The sequence below is a fragment of the Panthera uncia genome, chromosome D1 (genome assembly GCF_023721935.1).
Source record: "Panthera uncia isolate 11264 chromosome D1, Puncia_PCG_1.0, whole genome shotgun sequence".
Taxonomy (NCBI): Eukaryota; Metazoa; Chordata; class Mammalia; order Carnivora; family Felidae; genus Panthera; species Panthera uncia.
In genome coordinates, this window is record NC_064808.1 from 96,243,465 (window position 1) to 96,267,641 (window position 24,177).

General features: G+C 54.6%; 1 protein-coding gene across 1 annotated transcript in view; it reads left to right on the top strand.

The window, feature by feature from the left end:
* The window catches only part of LOC125929682 (Down syndrome cell adhesion molecule-like protein 1), a 248,660-nt gene continuing 224,483 nt past the window's right edge, over nt 1-24,177 (top strand). Inside the window, exons 1-3 of the mRNA XM_049641099.1 lie at nt 1-108; nt 4,765-5,197; nt 21,386-21,703. Of these exons, the coding sequence (XP_049497056.1) occupies nt 1-108; nt 4,765-5,197; nt 21,386-21,703 (859 nt within the window). The remainder of the gene's footprint in view (nt 109-4,764; nt 5,198-21,385; nt 21,704-24,177) is intronic.

A 24,177-nucleotide genomic window follows, 5' to 3' on the forward strand; every position in this document is an offset into this window, starting at 1 on the left:
ATGGGTACTGGGGGAGCTCCAGCCTTGCTGGGGGCTACTGCAGCCCCTGACCAACCGTCCCGAGACAGTGGCATGAAAAAGAGCAGTGAGACCCCAGAGATCCCATCCGTGGGGGAGAAAGCCTCTGGGATTTAAGCCTGGAACCATGATGTTTCACTCCAATGCATTGAGAGCATAAAGTGGTACCTACCACATACCTAGACATCCCCCTAGACAAGCATATAGAAACGCGGTTTAAGGAAAGCCTGGGTAATTTAAGGATATATACTACCTTTTTATGTAGGCATCACTACTTATGAATTGCAGTGATTCATCTCAAAAAAATGGAAATATTTTAGATGTACATGCATGCATTTGAAGCGAAACTATTTATTTGTGTGTGTGTGTGTGTGTGTGTGTGTTTGCTTCTGAGTATCTATGTATGAAAATTTGTATCTCTTTGTTTCTTTGCGTGTATGTTTGTGGATACGCACACACCTCCCTACATAGAACAGGACTGGGACATTACATATCTGTGCTCACCTCACCTCTGGTGTTAGGAAGGGATCTTCTTCATGATTCTTGCTCAACTCATTTGGTGAGGAAACTGAGCCCAAAAAGGCAAAGTGACTTGTCCGACCAAGATCACACAGATGGCTAGGGTGGCCTAGAGGAGATTAGAACCCAGGATTTCTGATTCACAGTCCAGGACTCTTTCTATAACATGAAAATCAATTACAAAAAAAAAAAAAGGAAATCCTTATTTGTTTTTTTCCCTTCCAGTCAATGAGTTAGTGCGAAGAAGGTCAATCCTGAATTAGCTATATAACCCCAAATGTTAAATTTTCAACATTGATCTGGCTCAGTATCAGTTTCTTTTTATAAAAACCCTATCTATACTGAAGTTGTTAAAGAATTGCAGAGCACATATGAAGGCTTTGCTAAAATAATTATATGCCTTTGTTTTTGAAGGAAAGTATCCAAAATATAGAAGCTGTTGTTTGAATTCAACAATAAAAGCATGTGTTTCTTCTCCTGATTGCTCTAGTCCTAACAAGGCAAAATAATACCCCCCAAATATCCATGATTAACCTGAATTGGAGAGGGCTCTTGGTGCCTTCATATAGCTGCTTCAGCTAGAATTGGTAACACACACACACACACACACACACACACACACACACACACATACCCCAACCACGTTATCACCCAGCATCCTGATGTAACAGAATATTGAAATTAATCACTGTTTTTAAATGAATCCCACACATTTGAGGCTTTGGTAAAAATAAATAAATAAATAAATAAATAAATAAATAAATAAATAAATAAAATAAAGGCATCTGCATAGGAGCCAACGCAGAAATTTTGGACTACACTCAAATTGCATTTGGGCACAGGTGTGCTGTCAAGTGTTTACACTTACCTGTACACATGAATGTTTGCCTGGGCAACTGTGTTTGTTCTCACTTTGGTGTGCAAGTATTTGTGTGTGGGTGTGAGGGCTTCCATTTAATCGGGGACTGAGAAGGAATCGTCCCTTTCAACAAAATAAAAAAAAAAAATAGCTCCCGAAAAAAAAAAAATTGAGCAACGGAGTTCAAGTGCACGTGGGGGAACCCAGCCGCCCCCTCTCTGGCCCTGAGACTCACTTCTTCCTTGGGGTTCACTTGCTAGGATCCTTGATGACTCTGTCAAGCTAGTTCCCGACACAACTCCAGTTGAGAGGGGACTTCTGAACACATCTGAGCCAGATTGTCATTTTCCACAGATACTTTCCTAGATGCTAAGGAGGGACAAAACAGCTAGAAAATGGAAAACACAAAAAGCCTGAAAGTGGGGGAGACCACTTTCGGGTCCTTCCCTTGCTGGCGGTTTCCCCACACGCTTCCAGTCCTGAATGCACCTTCCTTCCGTGTTTCTGTGACCTCTGGCTTTGTCAAAGCACAGAGTACGGGGTGTTATCCCAGCATCTCCCCGGTAAAGCGATTCTCTCTCCCACCCCTGAGCAAAGCCAGTAGCATCAGTGACATGTGTACCTGTGTCTACGACGTGTTGGCCCCTGGGCTTGTCTTATTTGATCCTTATGCCAGCTCCCCGAGGTAGAGGCTGGGGCGGTCCCCACTTTACAGGTGAGGGAACCGTGGCTTGGCGCACATAAATTCCCCCAGGGTGCACGGCCCGTGAGTGGCAGAGTGGGGCTGGGAACTCAGCTCTGACTCCAAAGCCACGCACTTAACCGTGACATGCTGAAGCCTCCTTGCCCGGAGCATCGCCAGGTCGGCCCTCCCCACCTGCCCACCCCCTGTTCCCACACACGTGCCTCCTGTTCACGGAATAGCCAGACTGTAGTTACTGACACAGTGAACGACCTCATCCCGCAGGTAACACTCGGACCTCTATACACAGTGCTGTGATCCCTTAAGGGCCGGCAGGTGTAACCTACATAGACGAGACATCCAGGTTCCAGGACGTACTTCAGGTAAATGGAGAAGGGAGGAGCCTCTTCTCTCCTTTCAGCATATGGGACCCAAGCAGCTGTACGCAACCCCGCTGAGGGCCTGTCCCCTGCCAGGAGGCAACAGCCCCTTTCATCCTGCCTGATGGAGCAGGTTATTTTAGGCATGGCCCGACCAGGTGCTCTGGGTCAATAGGCTTGGTTTGAAATAACTGGGTTCCTCTCAGCGACTGTCTCCTTTAGAAGGGAAGGGACGTGACGGGAGAATGAGCCCAGCAGGCTGGGGGCGGTGAGGGAGGGGAGCTAAGCCAGAAGTGTGGCGACATCTGGGCTCTGTCACTGCCGGCATGACCTCAGGCGGCTCCGTGTCTTCCCCCACTCTGGGCCTCAGTTGTCTCTTCTGAAAGCAGAGGGTTGGGCTGGGTCCTCTGGAACGCCTGTTGCAGTCTACCCCGCGTCTCCGTTCTCCGCCTGTTTCTAGAGGATGAAACCCTCTAGTGAAAAAGCATCCGCTTCAGAGAGGTGACTTAGCATCGTAAGGCTGAGCACCAGGGAAGGCAGCGCAGGCCAGAGCGGGGAGCTCTGCTCCCGAGTCACGAGACCCAGGTTCCGGTCTCATTTGTGAGGCAAACCGGGGGACCTTGAACAAGCTAAGCTTCAGCGTTCTCCCCCTGTTTTCAAAGAGGGTGATAAAGCATCAAAGTGCTTGTGAGGATTACACGGAGTAAGTGCAGGTGAGAGTCCTTTACACCCTTAAAGCACACGCTACAGAAAAAGTCAGTGCACCTGGCACTTCCTTAAAAAGTTAAAAACGCAATGACCGTATGAGCCAGGCATTCCACCCCCAGGTGTAGGCCCGGCTGAGTCGAAAGCAGGGTCTCCAAGAGGCATTTGTACGCCCGTGTTCGGTGCAGCATGACTCCCAGTAGCCGGAAGGTGGAAACGATCCAAGTGCCCCCTGACAAATAAGCAGATAAACAAAACGTGGTCAGTGCATGCCGTGGAATAGTATTCAGCCAAGAAAAGGAGAGAGATGCACCTGCTAAAACAGGGATGAGCCTCGAAGACATAACGCTAAGTGAAATCCGTCGGACGCAAAAGGACGAATACTGTAGGATTCCACTTCCACGAGGCCAAGTGAGAGAGACGGAAAATTAGTGATGCGCAGGGGATGGGGGGCAGGGGAGGATGGGGAGTTATTGTTTAGTGGATACACAGTTTCTGTTTGGATGATGGAGAAGTTCTGGAAACGGATAGCGGTGTTGGTCGTACAACATCGTGAATGTACCTGATGCCGCTGCACGCTTAAAAATGCTTAGAATGGTAAATTTGCTTATGCAGATTTTAACATATCAAAAAAGTAAACGCACGCTTTCAAACTTTTAGCTAAAATGTCTAGAGATATCTTGGCAAAACCCAGGAATGAGGAGACCTACTTCTTCGGTCTGAACTTAGGCAAGACATTTCGGGGAAGTAAATTTTCTTCCTCTGTCCAATGGAGCTAACCGCAGCCCCTCTATCTCCCTCGCCCCTCCACATCCCCCTCTGCCTGCACACCTCAGAGAAACGGGTCGAAGCGCGCCAAGCCAAGCAGCCAGAGCGGGTCGAGGCGGCCTCCCTTATGCTTCCTGAGAGGCGGTCCAGTCCTGTCTCGCATCCCATTCTCAGGGCTACCGTGGCCCCCTTCTCCGGGTCCTGCGTGGGCCCTTATTCTGGAATCACCAACACAAGGAGGGCTTCCTAACCACAGCAGCCTTGTCACACAGCAGACCTGACTCGGCCGTGCCTTTGTCCCCAGCGCCAAAGCCGGTGCCTGGCGCACAGCAGGTCCTCCACATTCATTTTGGAACTGAGATGCCCTCACTCAAGCCCCATGGAATCCCATGCCAACTCTAGGCAGATTGGTATAAGGAAGAAACCAATTTCTGCTTGCTGAGAAAGCTATGCGGGTGGGGTAGGTGAAGCTAAAGGAGGAAGATACACGAGGTAGAACAGACATTAAACTATTTATTGCAAATAATTGTGCCAAGTGCTGAAGACAATTGGGAAGTCGCGCTGGGAGGGGGGGTGGGGGGGGGTTGGCTGGGCTCAGCCCCGGCTCCCCAGGGGCCAGGCTTGCAGACCTAGAGGTTGGAAGGGCACGCAGCTTTGAGCTTTGAGGTGGGGAGTAGCTCCGGGGGACGCCAAAGGATCTTAGTCTGGATTTTATTCAGAGCATCCATGGGTAAACTGAGTCCGCAAGAGGCAGGCAGCATTCGCCCCAGGTGCCGGGCCGGGAGACACAGGGCCTCCTTGGCCCGAGCATGGCGGGCCCTTGGCGCACGTAGGACACATGTCACCCTCCGAGCCGGCGGGCGGCGGGGACCCCTGGCTTCTCGGACGGCGAACCCGGGCCGGGGGCCGGCTGGTCCCGGCCCCCGCCCCCGTCCCCGGGCTTGCGGGGCCGGGGGCCGGCTGGGCCCCGGGCTCGCGCGGCGCTCACCACCCGGGGTGCCGCGGGGGGGCGGGGAGAGCGGCCGCCTAGCCCAGCCCCGCGGATGACAGGAGCCAGGGAGCCGAGGAGGGAGGAGCCGCCGCCGCCGAGCGCTGGGCTCAGGAGCAGAAAGAGCGGGGCGCGGAGTGCGGGCGGCTGGGAGCGCGCTGAGCGGGGGAGAGGCGCTGCCGCACGGCCGGCCACAGGACCACCTCCCCGGAGAATAGGGCCTCTTTATGGCATGTGGCTGGTAACTTTCCTCCTGCTCCTGGACTCTTTACACAAAGGTGAGACCCGCGCGGGCGCCAGGGCGGCGGAGGCGGCGGAGCCGGGGTGCGCGCGGGTGGCGGCGAGGCGGGGCGCCCGGCGGGCTCCAGGTGCCCGGGGGCGGGGGGCCGACCTCGGTGCCCGGTCCGGGGTGGGGCGCAGCGGGGGCGGGGCCGGCACTCGGAGAGAGGTCAGGGGAGAGGGTGCCCTCGACCGCGCCGCCGGCCGCCCGCGCCTGCCGTTTTGGGGCGCGCCCGGAGGGGTGGTGGGGGACGAGCCCCTCGTCTCCCCGCGCCCTGCCGGGCCGCGGTTTCTGCCCGGGACCCCTCCCCCAGCCCCTCGCCCGCCTCCTGCGGCTTGGTGGCGCCGGGACCCCGGGGTGCCCTCCGAGCGGAGGGGTCCTCAGGCCGTGACTGTTGGTTGGCCCGGGAGTCCTCGCTTCTTCGGGCCTCGGACTCCGCGGCTCACTCCTCCTCTGCCGCCCTGCGCCCCTCCGCCGCCCCGGACCCCCAGCGCCGCACCGCAGGGCGCTGATCCGCGCCCGGGCCCGATGCAGGGCGGGGAGAGCTAGGGGTGCCGACAGCCGGGGTCTCTCGGATGGCAAGTTTGTTCTCCAGACCCAAAGGTCGCCTTCCCCCAGCCCCACCTCACCCCCCCCCCTGCCCCCGGCACTAGCCGCGGCTTCGCTGCGCCGCCTGAGCCACCTCGGGCAGCGCGCCCCAAGGTGCGAGACTCTCCGCTTCCGCGCCGGGTCAGCCGGACACGGGGACAGTCTTCAGTTTGGGGGGGGGGGCGTGTCGCTTTCCCCGGAGAGAGGCGTTGCTAGGGGTGGGTCCAGGTGTCCGGCTTGTCCAGACCTGCCGCTCGGGCGCCGCGCACCTGATCCTCGAGGTAGCCGGGACTGGGGGGGTGGGGGGGGTGGGGAGGGGGCAGACATTCCTGACCGGAGGCACTTGGGCACTGAGTCGGGACCGGGCTGTCGCCGGCGTTAGGGCTTCCAGGCTATGGCAGAGGACGTGCCCCCGGGCGCGCAGATGGCGGGAGATGAGGCGGCCGAACTCCGCGCCCTTGCGCAGCGAAGCACACACGCTCGTACCAGCTCGGCTTTACCTGTTCAGCCCTCTAACTTTTCTCCTCCGCGCCCTGGGGGCGGCTTCTCCCCCCTTTGCCCCGCCGGGGGCCCCCGCCGAGCCGCAGCTCTTGACCCCTAGGCGATGGGGGAAGGGCAGTCCAGCAGGGGGTTGGCGCTCCGGGAGGGGTCTAGTTTTTTCCCCGTGCGGATGCCCCAGGGTCTGGAGTCTGCAACCTGCCGGAGCTGACGGCAGTATCTCGTGGCGTGGGGGTGGGGGTGGGGGGGCGGCGGCGCGGGGAGCAGGGTGACCCTTGTTTTATCTGTAAAGCCCGGTCAAGGCCAGAATGAAGGCCCAGGTACTGCTGGGGTTTGCCTAGAGATCGGGGTGCGGGCGAGAGGTGGCCTCTGAATCGTGGACAAAGTAGTTGAGTTTCTCAGACCCAGCGGGGGCCCACTGGGTGACACGCCAAGCCAAGGCTGGTCTAGGTTGGTTAACCCCTTGTCCCCTGCTCAGCACCCTCTCCTCCCACTTTTGCGGAGCAAGAAGCCAGTCTCCTGCGCCAACCCCCCTAACCCCCTCCCCACACCCCACTCTCCTTCTCCCCAGGCTCTTCCTGCCTCCCTCCGCCCCCGCAGGCTGGCTCGGCTCGCAGCTTTAATTACATTAATATTAAAAATACATAAGGTGAGGAGCGGCAGCTTTCTCTCTCTCTCGCTAGTTCTCTCTCCACCCCCCACCCCCTTTCCATTTTGTCAGGCGAGAAAGCACAGGCCCAAGGTTCTGCCACACTCTTGCCCAGCTTTGTCCCCGCCGGGCGACCTCACTCCTTCCAGAGGACTCCGTTCCCCAGCAGTGGATGTCCCTCAGCAAATACCTGAAGGGCCCCGTCCTCCCCCTCCCAGAAGCCGGGCATTAATAAATGAAGCCTGAGCTATTTGATAGGGAGGAAAGCAGATGGGGGCTGGGGGGAGGTGGAGAAAGGCCCAGAAGGGACAGGACAGCCTGAGGGGCAAAACCCTTTCCAACTTGAGAAGGAAGTTGCCACTGGCCTTGGGCCTAGGGGTAGGCTGGAGGTGCCAGGTGAGGCGGGACCTCAGCGGCCTTTCGGTCTGCACGGCCCTGGCGGCCCTGCCGTTCAGAGGCTCCAGCATCTGTGTTGGGCACCAGGGCGCCTCGCCAGACAGGCCTTTCTTTCCCTTCGTGCCTTAATTGGGTCTTAGGTGCCAGGCTGGTCCCCAGGGCCTGTTGTGCTTGGCGTGGCGTGGTGGCGGGGGCCGACAGAGGCGGCTGGGGGAAGATGTGTCGCCGTGAGAGCAGGGAAGATGGGGTTGGGTGTATTTTCTCTCTCGTTGCCAGTCACCCCCACGGCACCAAGGAAATGTAAATGTGAACGTTCGAGCCTGTTACAGAAAACAATATCCTCTTGCAATAATTTGTACGTCCATCTGTGAGGAGCGAGAGGAGGCAGAGAGAGAGCGGAGAAGAAAACAAAATGGGATGGAGCGTCCTCTGGATGGAATTAAGCAGTTATTGAATGTGTTTTAAGCTTCTGTTACTTCCATTCCTCTCGAAATACCTTTTTTTTGATGCCTGAGCTCAGGCCGATTCCCCAGAACTGAACTGGGAAGGTGTTTTAATAATCGATTATCGAGTCTCCAATAACTGCCTTATTATTGCCCAAACAAATCCGGATTTGGGCAGCCAGATGAACCCCAGTGAGGCTCTCTCCGTTGTTACATCCAGCGGGCCAGCATCTGTGTTGGCTGCATTTGCATTTTTACTGTGTAGAAAAACAAGCTTCCCCGGCACTAAAATTCCTGTTTTCTAAAAGCCAAAATAATGGGTTGCATTGATTTTTTTTTTTTTTTTTCCATTTCCCACCCCAACCTCTCGGATGGGGACTCATGGTTCTTCTCTCTTGAGAAGACTGAATTAAAAGGCTTCGTCAAGCCATTAAGAAAATCTCTAACACTCTGTTCGGTGTCTAATTAGAAGGGGGGTGGGGTGCGCTGGGGGAATGTGTTTTGAAAATCTTGAAATGGCAGACACAACTTAGGAGCAGGTGAGGGACTGGCGAGCACTGGGAGGGGGTAGGTGGGCGTAGAGGCCCCCGTCACTAGAATAACGTGGCGGAGAACCGAATTGCCATCATGCCCGGTGAAGCTTTCAGATGCTTCGTATTTCTGGCCATCAAAGTCAGCTGCCTTTAATATATTTCTGCAGCAGAATGGGGAGCTCAATTAGAAACAAAAAGCAAGTAAGCAGTTGACCCAAAGGCAGTGCTTAAGTTGAGCAGATCCCAGGAGACTGGCTGGAGAGGCTTGTTTTTCTTAGACTGAGGAACGGGGAGGAGGTGGGCAAGCCAACGGGTGTTTGGCCCAACCGTGCTTTGCTAAACAAGCAAGCCCCCAAGCAGGCAGGCTGGGAGCCCCCAGATACCGGGCAGGAGTCTGCCGAGAGCATCTCTTGGGTTGTTGGCCTTTGACGGGGGCGGTGTGGACCTCTGGCCCCATTTACCTTCTCCATGTCTTCAGGAACCCCATCCTTGTCACTTGTTTGGTCCCCCGCTCAGCCTGGTGAAGGTGGATTTTATTTGTGGTTGAAGGGAGGGTGACTATTCAGAGCGCCTTTTTTTTTTTTTTTTTTCAGGGATAGAGCTACCAGGCTGAGAGAATCTTTCCTCCCGTGTGATCTTGGAAGAAGTGTTTCTTGGAGACTTTTGAAGTAGTCTAGGGGAAGAGCCCCCCAAGTTCCCAAAGTGCTTTCTCAGCCCCTACCCCAGTAGGTCTAACTAGGACCCAGTTGCCTGAGTGGGGTGAGCCACAGGCAACAGAGATGACAGGGTGCCAGGAACCCAAGGGCAGGCCCTAGATTTGCATATGATTTGCATGCAGATTTGCATGCTGACCTAGCCCGGCCTAGAGCCTCGCCCTCTCTGTGTGAGTAGCCTCTTGATCTCAGCCTCGGCAGCAGCTGGTCACTTTTTCCTTGCGTGGCATGGGTGTGGGGCAGGAGTGTGAAGAAGGACCATTGCTTCTGGCAGTGCTCCTCTCTTGCCTCTGAGTTCGAGGCCCACAGGGGCTCGAACTGCTATCGGGGTAAGATGAGTGCTGGTGGGCAGGGACACCTAAGGCAGGCCAAACTTGGGGTGTGGGTTGTCCCTCTCGGGCTGCAGGAAGGAGAGCATGAGGAGAGGGGGCCACACCTGCTGTGGAAATCCAGGGTCAACACCAGACTTCCGGTGAGCGCACCCTCAGAATGCAGGAAGCCGGGTGCTGAGGGCTGTGGGCAGAAGCGAGAGAAGCGGTGTGGATGGGAAGAGGTATGATGGGAAGCAGAAGGCTCTTTCACCCTCCCGGTTTGTCCACTTCCAGCTCGGGATGGGGCCGTGGTCTCTGCGAGATTAGGGGAAATGCCCCGGGGCTGCTTATTCTGACCCTGGGAAGGCAGGTGCGGGGTCACGGAGGGAAGGAGGTGGCCAGAGCTGGGAGGAACACTTGAGAAGCAAGCATTTAGGGCAGCCGGAGTGTTCCTTCCCAGGGAGCCAGCTGGGATGTCTGCAGTGGGAATGTGGCTTCGGGAATGGTTTCGTCTGCATTTCCGGGGCAGGAGCAAATCCTGGCCAGGCAGGTGCAGCTCGAAGGCCTCCCAGAGTTGTTTTTTTCTGCCTCTCTAATGATCCTGGAGGGCCCTGGTTCACCTGGAGCCCACAGAGCTTTCTGAAGGAGGTGGTGTGGAGCCCTAAGGCATTGGGTGGAGCCTGGGGGAGGGCTGGAGGTAGAGAGGGGGAGGGCCAGCAGGCAGAGTTTCAAGCTCCTCCCTCCCCAGTTCTTTCAGTCAGAGCATTTTATGTATCGGAGTTGTAAAGAAAAATAAAAAAGATCGCAACTCACCAGTGTGGTGGAAATTTGGAGTCAAAGCAAACCCTTCATTCACATCCCGGCCCCGCACTTACTAGATCTGTGACTTGGGGTCTCCCTGAGCCTCACTTTCTATTAATTGGGATTAAAGCCGATCATACACATAAACTAGCCAGAATGCAGTTGGTACTCAATAAATACCGACCTCTTCTTTTTTTCCTGCACTGCTCCCGCTTTCCTCTCTCTGCCCATACCTCCAAATAGATCATCGGATCCTGTCCTGAGTAGTTGACTCAATCAGCTTCAGTCTTGGCCAGCCACCTGGCTTAGATTTGTAGCAGTAAGAAAAGCTGTGTGGTGGCTAAAAGGGGACATCACGGCTTCCTTCTGTCACGTAGCCCAGTAGCCTGGAGGACCCATCCTCCGCGAGATAGCGGAGGCCATGCAGGCACCTGGGTGTCCCTGGGGAGCCCGGCACACCCCTTTCCCCAGCCACAGCTAGGGCAGCAGAAAAGGGCAGAGGTCGGCTCCGGACTTGGATTTGAGGGTGAGGCAAAGGCCAGTCACACACGCCTGCTGAAGGAAGGCCACGTTGGTTATTAAATCTGTACTGTGTAGCCAAACAGAGTAAGAACTACCCTGGATTTCATGACCTAAAGCCTATGTGAATGGGCTCCGCAGGAGAAGCCCCCCATGCCTTTTGGCTGGGTAGATTTCTGTGTTTCTCCCTGGTGGGACGAACCTCGCTATTTTTCAGGCAGTCCCCTGACAGCCCATGACCTTGGGGGTCCCTCGGCCACTTCTCCCTTTATGACCCAGTCAGCTAGCTGCAGGGACGCGGTATATGATCCAGAGGTCAGGTGCTGCCCATGGCAGGCTGCGGCCTCCGGGCTCCATGAGTGTGGGAGAGGCCGGGGGCACGACAGCCCGTGTGCCCTGTTTAACAGATGTTTGTCCAGTGCTGCTTTAGCGTGAACAGCATTAGCCTCGGGTGCCACCCGTGCCATCCAGCTGCTACTCCCCTCGTCCGTTCAGCCCCACCTCCCCGTGTCCTCGCTCTTCGTGATGCTGGCATTGACAGTTTCCAAGGTCACCACCTTCATTAGGAACCGAGTTATTCAAATGCTAGTTGCACTTCCATTACTGTGTGTGTGTGTGTGTGTGTGTGTGTGTGTGTGTGTGTGTTGGGAAGAATGTCGTCTGCAGACCTAGATGACAAAGCCCAGCCTGATTTAGGCAAGTCACCTAAGAGGTCATGTGTCTCTGTTTCCTCATCTGTGCAATGGGGGGAATGACCCCTGTCCTGACTGTTCCGCAGGGCACCTGTCCGTGCATGTGTGCAGGAAGGATGTGGGGCCCATCATCATGTGATGATGCTTTGTAAACCAGACAGGGCAACAGAGAAACACACACATGTAAGAGCCACAGTAAACCACTTTTATAGCCTTATAAATCCTTTGCTGAAACGTGAGGTGTAATTACTGTCACTTCATCATCCAGGAACAACGAAGGTCTCCCGGCTGTGTGTGGCTGTCTCCCCACTCCTCGGGCCCCCCACATATGGAGAATTTTGCCAGCGACATGGGGAACGGCTGACAGGGCACAGCCAGGCTGGCAGTACTCTTCTGGGAGCAGGCTTGGCATCGTCCCTGTGGCTCCGGTGTCTGGTGGGAGTGGGAAGAGCCTACCTCTGCTCCCTCCCCAGGTTCTTGGGTGTGAATTGCTTCCGTTAGTCCTCTGGACACCCTTCGGCAAGGGTGATTCTCCCTGCAGAGGATGCACGGTCTTTTGTGGGAGGAGCAGTAGGCATAGAGTCTTATCTTGTGCGACCTCGTTTGAGGTGACGGCAGTTACTGGAATCCGGGCCCTGAGAGCCCGGCTGAGTCAGGGTTATGGCCACCCTGCTTCTGGGATGGCCTTCCACAGCCATGGGGTCTGAGGGTTGGGGACCTGCTTTGCGGTGTGAGAGAGAGAGAGTGAGCGAGCGAGCGAGCAGATGACTGCCATGGGCTCAAGTCTTCCGGGTTGGAAGGCAGCTTTGAGGATGCGGGATCCACCCCTAATCGGATGTGTGACCCCATGCAGGTTTCCCACTAGACCCACTGTTCTGCTCCGGCCCTTGCAGCCACAGGAAACCCCTTCCTCTGAAGGCAGCCCCTTCCGGCCACACAGTTCTATTACAGAGCTCGTCCTTAGGATCCGCGGTCTGGGTCCTGTACCTTCTGTTCACCGGCCTTGGTTCTGTGTTTTAAGCACAGGGGTATAGGCGAAGCCCTCTTCTGCTGGATAACCCTTTGGCCCTCTGCAGACAGACGTCTGCCCATCGGAGGCCTCTCCTCCGGGTATCCAGCCCCTCTGGTTCCTCGAATGCTCCCTCATCCACGTCATTTCATTTCTCCGTGAGGCTCCTTTATTCCTCGGCTGCTGGGCTCTGTAAGTGGGGTGGCCAGAATCGAAGGAACAGTAGAGACAGGGGTCAGGTCCCAGCCAGGACACTGGGTAGCTGTGTACCTGAGGTTACTTACTCTGTGCCCCCGGCTCCCCATCTGTAAATGGAAGAGATTGGACAAAATAATCTCTTAAGTCCCTGAAGCGTTAACAATCTAAATCTGGGAATCTCTAGGGACAACTGTGCTGTCTGAGCCGACTCCCTAGAAGGACCTTCTGGCCGTAAGAGGCCTTCCCTTCCCCAGGCCTGTCTAGAAGGGGCTGGGAGATTAAAGAGTCTGTTTGACTGTCAGCTGTTGGCTCATAGCTTCTGGAGCCGGTGGTGAGGGGCCTTGTAGGTTGGAAGATGACTGATCTTTGCTGGGTCTCACAGGTGGCTGGTTGCAGGAAGTATGTTTGTGCTGAGGATCTTAAAAGACCAAAATCAGAACCGAAAACCGAGGTTTCTGATGGGGAGGTAGAGCCCCTGGGTGCTTGGAGCTGTGCTGCTCAGTGGGGGGCGGGGGGGGGGGTAGGACTGCTTCCCTAGGGAAATTTGGAGCTGGAGGGCTGGCATTTAGTTGTGGGAATGGGGGGTGCACTAGGGATGAAATGTTGGAAGCCCGGGACAATCCCAACTCAGTAAGAAATGTCATACCCCAAATTGCTCTCCATCGGAAACCCCCCTGATGGTACGTTCACACCCTGGAGACGGTCTGAGTCTAGAATGTGTGATGCCCGTTGAGGGATACCGGCCGGAAGGGAGGGAGGCCTGGGTTGGACGTGTAGGTCTGCCACTGTTAGCTGCGTGAAGCTAGGAGATTGCTTCACCTAACGTCCCGTGTTCTCCTCTGTACAATGGGGTCTCGTGGTTAGAGGTGGTTGTAGGGGTTCAATGAACAATAACGCGGGGGAAGGGCGTCTCACGGTGCCCGGCACCAAATGAGTGCTAAAAACGAAACGATGGCCGTGATGATGGTGAGGACGGTGGTGAAGCAGGTGCGCCAGGTTTGGGGGACAGCGACGGACGGGAGGCCTGGGACTTGGTCCTGGCTGTTCCATCGTGCCCCGGGGCAACTGCCAACTCTGATGGCCTGTAAATGCTCTGGTGCCGTCTGGGGAGACCTTCCCCAGGGTCTAGCCACAGACTGTGTCTGAGGCGTGGACGCACAAGAAGTGAGTTTCCTGATGAAGGAGCCAGACCGTGTCTCGCTGGTCCAGACCTGGGGTTTTGGATGGTCGAGTTGAGGTCCCGCCGGTTGGTCTCTGGGCCTGAGTTTGCCCACTAACTATGGGATAAGAAGAGTCCGAGCGAGGGCAAGTAATATATCGCCTATGGAAACCTTTGTGTGCAAATGCAGTGCAGTAATGAACCTGGCAGATTAACCTACGAAACTCACCAGGCCACATCTGCATAAAAAAAAAAAAAACTGTGTGCGAGCCTGCGGGCAGCAGCGTGAGGCTGTTGCAATGCTTTACTGTTATCGATCACACACTATTACTTCATTAACTCGATCGCCAAATTAAGTTAATTAATGTGGTGCTAAGGTCCTGTCAGCCAAGCCCATGGAAACTGCCTATTGTTGGAAAAGGTGATGTTGGAGGTCCAGCGTGGCAAAGTCTACTTTTCTCTGGGGAGTGTTGCTCTGAGCTGTGGATGGAGGACCGCCCGCGTCAGAAATCGTTTCCTGGCCCTCGGACGCACTTGGTGAACCTGTTGTCTAAGGATCTGTATTTTTTTTTTAATTTTTTTTTTAACGTTTATTTACTTTTTGAGGCAGAGACAGAGCATGAACGGGGGAGGGTCACAGAGAGAGAGGGAGACACAGAATCTGAAACAGGCTCCAGGCTCCGAGCTGTCAGCACAGAGCCCGACGCGGGGCTCGAACCCACGAGCCGTGAGATCGTGACCTGAGCCGAAGTCGGACGCCCAACGGACTGAGCCACCCAGGCGCCCCTAAGGATCTGTGTTTTTAACCAGCTCTCCAGCTGATTCTCTATCAGACCGTCTGAGAACTTTGTTCAGTAGTGGTAGTCGTTATTGCTGTAGGTGAGGGGTAAGTGTTTGTTGTGGGATATTTATTCTGCAAGTGCCGCTTGCCTGTTATAATGAAAATACTCATGAACAATAGCGACGAATACTCAGGTGGTGCCGGGCGCAAACGTATACCTGGACAGTGTCGTTGACAGGGACTCGTCCAACCTGACAACGCTTGAGGTCACCCCCATTTTATGCACGGGGAAACTAAGGCACAGAGAGGTGAGGTCATCTTGCCCGAGGTCACATTGCTTGTAAGTGGCAGAGCAGGGATTCAAACCTGGGGAGCCCGGCCCTGGAGTCTGGGTGCTAAGTGCCCAGTGCTGTGCTAGGCCCAGGGGATAGAGTGGTGGCCGGGACAGGGAGCTCACAGCCCTGCAGGGGAGCCCTGCCGGTTCCCCCCGCCTCTACTGTCCTGGGGACCCACCGCTTTCCCCTCATCCACACTTGCCGTGCCGGGGCATGGAGACCCCTGAAGCCTCTTGCCCGTCTCTGGGGGACGGGTGACAGGTCCAGTACTGGCAGATGTTCCTGGATGAAAAGTCCAGTGAATGAGATGAGTAAATATTGTAAAGGAGGAGAGCAAAATGACTCACTTCTCCCAGTGGAGGTGGCGAGGTGTTAATATTTCAGCCCCCTTGGGTTGTCATTTATGCTGACTGGAGACGATCACATGGGGACAATTCAGCATACACCTGGGAGGAAGCCTCGGTGGGCCCACCCCAACCCCGGCCAGTAGGGTGGGGGCCCATGGGCGTCAAGTTTCCTTCCCCGAACTAATCCGGATGGCCAGCCGGTGGCGGGAGGGAGGGCCAGCGCTCAGAGAGTTGATGTGATGGATATTCAGATTTCAGTGGTGACCCTGGGGGCAGCCCAAATGCCTGGGGGCGATTTCTGGTTTAAAAATATTGCGGTGCTATTTCTACACTTCTAATCTCCCAGCGATTTGGAGCCTGTTTTCTGAAACACGGCGTCAGGGTGGTGCTCCGCGCGTTAAACGGCAGAGAAGATTAAATGGGTTTAAGTCTGGGCGTCTGTCACATCACAACCGAGCCCATAACTTCCATTTTCTATTAAAAATCCATTTCCCCCTTTGACCAGAAGAAGCTTTGCTGTTGATCTGAATGTCTCCCTCTTTATTTATGAAGTGTTTCCCCCTCCTCTCGTTCGCTCTGTAAATATGCCTGGTTGTGTCTGCGGAGGGAAGAAGGAGCTGGGGCAGGGTTGGGGGTGTGTGTGTGTGTGAGGGGGCTTCCCTGAGACTTAAGGGGGCAGTAGGAGTTTCCGGTGTGAGGACGTGCTTTCCAAACTGGGACTGGCTTCCAGGGAGGGAGTGAGGGGGGACCTCCCAAGGCCCCTAACTTTGAATTCTTTTCCTCAGCGTCATGACAGAAAAAACTCAGGCTTGGGACCGGGCAGACCTTGACCGAATGTTGGCTCTGCCTCTTTCTAGCTGAACAATCTCTCCGTGAGCCTCTCTCTCCTCACCTGTAAAATGAGACGGACAGGACCACCTTGTACCTTTGTGCGAGAATCAAGTGAGAGAGCACCCTGGAAGGTCAAGACCCCTGACCACCCCCCGCCCCCCACCCCACGTGCCTGGCACACAGCAGGTGCTCAGTCAGTGTTAGTCTCCTTTCTTTTGAGAACTTGCACCGTTAGCTAAGCCACTAAGCCTTCAGGGAAGTAAGTGTAAGGTGAAAATGAAGTCGGGCCTGGGGCGCCTGGCTGGCTCAGTCGGCTAAGCGTCCGACTTCGGCTCAGGTCACGATCTCACAGTTCGTGGGTGCGAGCTCCGCATCGGGCTCTGTGCTGACAGCTCAGAGCCTGGACCCTGCTTTGGATTCTGTGTCTCCCTCTCGCTCTGCTCCTCCCCCATTCACGCTCTCTCTCTGTCTCTCAAAAATAAACGTTAAAAAAAGATTTAACAAAATATGAAGTTGGGCCTAGGGCTACAAGAACTTGCATAAACTCAGTCCCCCAGCCTGCAAACCTCCTCGTGGTCTTCTATCCCTGAGGGCCAGCTCGCCACTCCAGCTGTTCCTGCCTCTCGTCCCCAACGCTGCCCCCGGCAGGTTTCTGTGGGGCTCCCCAAACATGCTGTCCCCACCTCTGCCATAGCGCGTCGTTTGGGCTGGCCTGGGTTCTGGGAGTGCCTTCATTTAGATCTTATTTCAAGGCTCAGCTTGAGCCGCCATCCCCAGAGCTGTCCCCCTGGCTGCTGAGTAACGGTGCTCTGTAAATGTCTTCTGAAAGAGCAAGACTTATCCGGTCCCTAGGTCGGGAAGGACCTGGGGAAGGAGAGCCTTGGAGGGTGGAGGAGGGTCTTGAATTCTGCAGGGCTGCAGAGTGGCGCTTGTGCCCCGGCCACCCTTTGCAGTAACCGTAAGCACCCTGGATCCGTCGGCCAGTGGGGGGGTCCCTGGGACCGGCATAGCAACCTCGTCCCTCCTACTCACGCCTCGTCTTTATGGGGAACCAAGTACTCCCGCATTCTGTTTGCTCTGCTCTGCAGTTCTGGAGGGCAGGTCAGATGGCACAGTCCCCGTCTTTTGTGAATGAGGACATCGAGGCTCAGAAAGGCTCGTGGCTAGTCCGGGGACCCACAGCAGGTCAGGGGTGAGTCCCAGGAGGGAAGGCAGCTCGTCGGACTCCTAGCACAGCTCTATTGTCCCATGCCTTGCTCTTCTCGGTCCTTGCTGAGGTTTTGTCACTGCTCTGAAGATTCGAACCCACCGTAGAGGCCATGCCGGACTCCGTGCGGTTGGAGTGAGACCCTTGCTAATCCCCCTTTTAGGGCCGGGTGACCGAATGGACCCATTGCTGCCGCGGCCACTCACTGGTGCCCTTGTGCCAACCTTTGCATTGGCACGTGGCAGAGATTTGAGATACTTGGTGGTCAGTGCCTCAGTTTCCCCTTTATAGATTTGCTCACTCCTTTCTCTTGGCAGCTGGGGTGAGGCTAAATTAATGTTTATTAGAGGGCTTCTGCATGCTGGGCTGACAGGTGCCTTGTGATGGTAAAGTATGAGCCCGACGTAAGTGCAAAATGCTATTGTTTTACACCTGAGGGTGATGTTTCATAATGGCAATGCACTGTCAGAGCCGTAAGCAGAAATGAATGGTTTGTCTCATCCTCCCCAGCTCCCCCAGACTCAGAAGACAGCAGCTCGCATCCCGGGGTGGGAGAAATATGAGGCTACTCACCTTTTGCTATAAATCTGCCGTTTCATCAGCCCTGACAGGTGGCTGGACAATCCCAGTCAATTCATCAATTAAATCTACCCATTTGTAGTTGCTGAGAACCCCGTGTCCTTGGCTCTGGAAGGATCCAAGGCTCAGAGTGCGGGAAGGCTGCTCTCATTGTGGCCGATGCTCCTGGTGGCAGTGGAGGAGGCCCGACGAAGGGGCCGTCTCGCAGGTGGAGGTGTGGGACGGATTTCCAGCCGGGAGAGAGGGAGACGAGGGCTGTGTGTTTGGGGTGCGGTTGAGATGGAAGAAAGGATGGGGCGGGGCGTACCCAGCCCGGAAAGCCAGATTTCGTGGTTTGTCTCCACCGTGGTTCACGGAATAGAGCGGTTCTATCCCCGGGTCCAGAAGTAAGGCGGCGTTGGGATTCAGTCCCAGCTCTGACACTTACACTGTATTACTTTGGAGAAGTTAGTTAACTTTGAGTCTTAATCTCCTTATCTGTGAGATCAAAATAACAATAATACCACTCCGCAGGGAGTCGTGAAGATTAAGTGAGATAGTATCTACATCGGGTCTAGCCTATTATAATTGCTGGTGGTATTATTATTACTGAGGGCTACGTCACAAATATTTTCTTACCCTGTTCCTTGAATCAGATAATTCTGAACTCCTCTCCGTCAGGAATCTTTCTCCGCTTCCCCCGTCCATTTGTCAGGCACAATGTAGAGTCTTGCTGTACCTTGATGGATTTTGGCTCCCCAAATCCATAAAGCTGCCATGGAGAGGATGTCTGATTAACTAGGTTGTCTCAGGAAGCCTCCAGAACCCCAGAGTGATGGACCTGCTCTCACAGGCTAAGCACTGTCTGCGATGTCGAGTCCAACAGGGGGCTCCTCCCAGGAGGAGTGTGTGCGTGTGTCTATGTGTGCAGGTGCACAGGTGTATTAATTCTGTTCTTGGCCATCTCAATATGGATGTTGGTGGCCAGGTGGTGTTTGAGGAAGGCGAGGGCCCCCTCTTTGTTACCGCGACGGTTACAATCATCTAATTGTTCCGAACAATTGTTCCAGACTCTGGGCTCAGATTGCCTGGGTCTGCATCCCCGGGCCCTCGCTCACTGGTTGTGTGGTCTTGGGCAAGTTGCTTTGATCTCTTGGTGCCTTGGTTTCCTCATCTGTAAACTGGGATGGACAGTACCCCCTACTGCATAGGGTTGTTGCAAGGTTAAAAGAGGTCGTATAAGTAACGTGCTTACAACAGCGCCTGGCGTGTGGAAGACGCTTCGCAAATATTTGCTGAATGAATCGCAGTAAGGAAGTCTCTCACAAGGGGAGCAGGCCACGGAAAGGGAGCCTGGCAAATCTGGGTCCAAGGAGAAGCCTTCCTAGGCCTCAGTTTGCTGGCCTGTGAGGTTCCGGGGTTTCGTGATTTTGGAGAATACTCTAGCCGCTGTGAGTGAGGCACGTTTCTGAGCTTCTGAAAGTCTTAGGAGACGGGCCGCTCCCCTCAGAGCAGGCTTGCTCAGTCATCAACACCGGGACCGTCACCAGGGGAGGCAGTGTGAAGAGGAGGTTGGAAAGGTGTTACCATTCCCTCCCCAAGAGCCTTTCAGCCGCTAAGGGTGCTGCGCCTGGTGGGGACAGCAAATGCATTTGCCGCTAAGAGGATGCCCCTGACACCCCAGCAAGGAGCCCCTGGACGTGTTTTCCGGCACTGATGCTAATGGCTTCATCGTGGCTTTTTGTGAGATGATGGGAATTGCTCTGACCAATGAGGCTTAATGGCCTCCCTCAACAAGTTGCCCGGTGCGGTCTCCCTGGAGGCTCCGCTCAGAGTTAAGCCAAGAATATTAATACAGTCCGGATGCAGGCCCTCCTCCTTCTCATAAAGTTGTGGAAATTGAGGTCAAGTTGGGTCCCCTGCAACGTTCTTTAAATAAGCCGCGGAGTGGTTTGTTTGCTGCGTGATCTTCCTGGTGGAGAGGGAGGGGCTTCCAGCCGGAGACCTGGGACTGGGCTGTCTTCTTCTTCTGGGTCGTCGCCACTTGCTCAGAGGTGGCCCTTCTTAGGGAGGCAAGGCTCCTCAGCAGGGAGGGAGGCCCCGATTCCACCATTCGGCGCTGCGTCCCATCAGGCAGGAAAGACTGAGGCCGGGCGCCGGTGTGAGAGCTGCGGACAGCTGTCCTCCCGGTCAGGTGGCCCTGCTCTAGTCAGGCAGCTGCACTCCTGAGCACGTCCTCCCGCTGGCGGAGTGCTGTGATGGAGACCGGTCACAGATGCCTGAGGTCTCTGCAGCCCTGTCCACCCACCCCTACCCCCACCCCACTTTATAAGCGAAGGAGCAGAAGGACAGAGAAGGGGAGCGTCCCCACAGTCAGTCAGTGTCAGGGCTGGGTGGGGTTGGGGCGCCTGGGTGGCTCAGTCGGTTGGCTGTCCGACTTCGGTTCAGGTCATGATCTCGTGGTCTGTGGGTTCGAGCCCCGCGTCGGGCTCTGTGCTGACAGCGTTGAGCCTGGAGCCTGCTTCGGATTCTGTGTCTCCCTCTCTCTCTGCCCCTCCCCCTCCCTCTCTCTCAAAAATAAATAAACATTAAAGAAAAAAAAAAGCAAGCTGGTGGGGCTCTTGCTTCCTCACCCAGGTCTTGTCCACCCACGGTACCTCTGGTCCTTGATCAGTCCCTCTGGGGCTGTGCCTTTTCCAGAGTGGCCTCCAGAGGTGGAAGACTGCTCGCAAGGTCTCCTGCCATTGTCTCTGCTTCAGGCGAGCATTCCCCTTCTTTGTACCCCATGGTCTTGAGACCTTTCACCTATGGTATGATAGAAAGTGCTCGAATCCTCCCTAGAAGCAGTGGGTTCACATTTCAGTTCTGCTGCTTATTAGCAGCGTGATCTCTGGCAAATCACATGACTATTCTCAGCCTATAAAAGGGAATGATAGGGGCGCCTGGGTGGCTCGGTCGGTTGAGCGTCTGACTTCAGCTCAGGTCAGGATCTCACGGTCCGTGAGTTCGAGCCCCGCGTCGGGCTCTGGGCTGACAGCTCGGAGCCTGGAAACTGCTTCGGATTCTGTGTCTCCCTCTCTCTCTGCCCCTCCCCCACTCGTGCTCTGTCTCTCTCAGCAATAAATAAGCATTACAAAAATTTTTAAAAATTGGAAAGGGAATGATAAAAAAAAATGATACCAGCTCCTCTCAGGGTTGTGCAGATGAATTGAGGTAATGGGTGTGAACCTGCCTGCCACATAGTAGGTGCTCAATAAATACTTACTGAAGCCATTTCGGTACTTGTCCTCCCGTGTGGTTGCCAATAGTGGATCGTGGCTTCAGACCCTTCAGCCTAGTGGAGTGGTGGCCAATCCCCTCTCCGTGGGCTCGGCTTGGTATGGGAGGTGAGATGTTTTCACTCAGGCCGTTCATGTGCTGGGCTGGAAGCTTCTGTGGGGCAGGAACTGTCTCACATCTGCCTGTGCCAGTGCCCGGGGCATCGTCAGCTCAGTAAGTGCTTCCTGAGTGACTGGTGCTTAAATCATGAATGGGCGTGGGGCACATGGCTCTGTGGTGGGGGGGGGGGTTATTATCAGAGCACGGCTAACTCAGCCTCTCCCCTTGGCTCCCCTGCAGCTCGCCCTGAAGATGTCGGCACCAGCCTCTACTTTGTAAATGACTCCTTGCAGCAGGTGACCTTTTCCAGCTCCGTGGGGGTGGTGGTGCCCTGCCCGGCTGCGGGCTCCCCCGGCGCGGCCCTTCGATGGTACCTGGCCACGGGGGACGACATCTACGACGTGCCACACATCCGGCACGTTCACGCCAACGGGACGCTGCAGCTCTACCCCTTCTCCCCCTCCGCCTTCAATAGCTTTATCCACGACAATGACTACTTCTGCACCGCGGAGAATGCGGCCGGCAAGATCCGGAGCCCCAACATCCGCGTCAAAGCAGGTAAGGTGTCCGCCACCTGCTGCCTCCTGGAGAGCTCCGTCTTAAGGGTGGTGACGGGGAACGGGCAGAGCCCCTTGTTCTGAGGGTCCATGTGGGGGGCGTGGAAGAAGTCTGTCTCTCAAGGAAAGTCTTCTGGTCCTTTGGAGTCTTGGCTCCTTACGGGGTGGGCGTCCTTAGGCGAAAGGAACACCGTTCTGAGCCTTCCTTCCCATTCTCCTCTGCAGAGCTGATGCCAACACCTACCCCATTCATCACGACCTGTGATGGTAACTGAGCTGGTGCTCGTTTATTTATTTTTTTAACGTTTAGTTTTATTTTGAGAGAGAGAGCACAGGTGTGCACGCGACAGGGGGTAGGAGGGGGGAAAGAGAGAGAGAGCACGCCCGTGAGAGAGGGAGAGAGAATCCCAAGCAGGTTCTCTGCACTGTCAGCACAGAGCCCAACTTGGGGCTTGAACTCACCAAATGTGAGACCGTGACCTGAGCTGAAATCAAGAGGGTGCTTAACCAACTGAGCCACGCAGGTGGCTGGTGCTCATTTATTTAAAAAAACAATTTTTTAAAAAATAATCTTTGTTTATATTTGAGAGGGAGGGAGATAGAGTGTAAGCAGGGAAAGGGCAGAGAGAGAGCGAGACACAGAATCCGAAGCAGGTTCCAGGCTCTGAGCTGTTGGCACAGAGCCCGACGTGGGCCCTGAACTCATGAACCGTGAGATCATGACCTGAGCCGAAGTCGGACGCTTCAGCTTAACCGACTGAGCCACCCAGGTGCCCCAAGGCAGCTGGTGCTTGTTTAAATTAAGTGTTCATTTCAGTGCTTGAATCATGGAAAATATCCAGTGAGTTGCTGGCTTCAAAAAACAAAAACCCCCCAAACCCACCCCTTTTATTTAAATATATAAAGAAAAGTACACATATTACGAGCAGGTAGCTTGATGAATTGTCACAGACTTTAACATCCAGATAAAGATACACAACATCAGCACCTCAGAAGCCCCCCTTGTCATCTTTTCTGTCACCACCCCCCTAGGGGAAACCATTGTCCTGACTTCTAGCAATACAGGTGCTTGCCCCTTTTTGTGCTTTATATAAATGGAGTCCTGCATTGTGTATTCTCTTGAATCCTTTGCTCACTCTCGTTTGTGGGATTTACCTCTACTGCTGTGTGTAGTTGAATGGGGTTGTTCATTCGCATGGCTGTGTAGTATTCTATCGTTCAACTACGACATTTATTTATCCAATCCACTGTTGATGGATCTTTGAGTATATCTTAGGAGAACAGGCATTTAGATAAAACCCGTGATGGAAAATTGTAGCAGTGAAGCATTTTGGTCTTTGGAAGGGTCAGTGGAGGCAAGGAAGTGAGGTTTCTCAGCTGTCCTCTTTATTTTGTTTTTAATGTTTATTTTTGAGACAGACAGCGTGTAAGTAGGGGAGGGGCAGAGAGAAGAGGGAGACACAGAATCGGAAGCAGGCTCGAGGCTCTGAACTGTCGGCACAGAGCCGGACTTGGGGCTCGAACCCACAAACCGTGAGATCATGACTGAGCCAAAGTCGGATGCCTCACTGACTGAGCCACCCAGGCGCTCCTCGGCTGTTCCCTTTAAAGAAAATAAAAAATTTCATTTCTGGGAGCGAGGTCAGGAGGTGAGGGAAGGGCTTAGGTGGAGCTACTTTTAATTAGAATTTAATCTTAATTAATTAATTAATTCTAATCTTAATTAGAATGCCCTGGTATGTCATAATCCGTTGTAAGGTATACCTCAAGTAGCAATAAACCACTGACGTTTTGGGACTGATTTTCTTAGAAGAGTTTTCTGGGTGGGAGAGGACAGATGATGTTTTAGCCAACCCGCTCTGATGGCACCAAGCCTTGGGTGTGCCATCTTTCCTGGTGATTGTGTTGGGCAAAGAAGGGTAGGTTCTGGGGAAGGCCTCCCAACCTGCCGGCCAAGATCCTGCAAGATCTCTGACTTCCAGGATCCTTCTGCCTTAGGAGTGCCTCTCACAGGTCCAAGGTTCCAAGGAGCTGGCAACAGGTGTCCTCAGGGGGTGAGGTGGGGAGGGCACTCTTGATTAAAGAGCTGGTCTTCATCCAGTTGGTTTGGTTGGGAGTAGATGTGAGCTCTTCGAACCCAGGACCGTCCTCAGGGTATCGCTCCTGGGGCTCCCTGTGGAACTTATTCTTAGGAGTAGACCCTTTGCACTGTCCCCCTAACACCATCACGTGCCAGGCTGGAAGCCCTGAGGCCAAGGTTTGGTGCAGTGCTGGCCTCCACAGCCTAGAGGACTGGTTTAAGAGTAAGTAAGGTCATATTTCCAGTTGTGTGCCTGTCACTGGGTTAGGATGCAGTTGTCATCACAATCGTGTAAAGTCCTTTTTTTTTTTTTTTTTTTTTTTTTTTTTTAATACAAATGAGGGACTAAGACAAGGAGAGGTTAAGTGGCTTGCCCAAGGGCACATAGCCAGCTA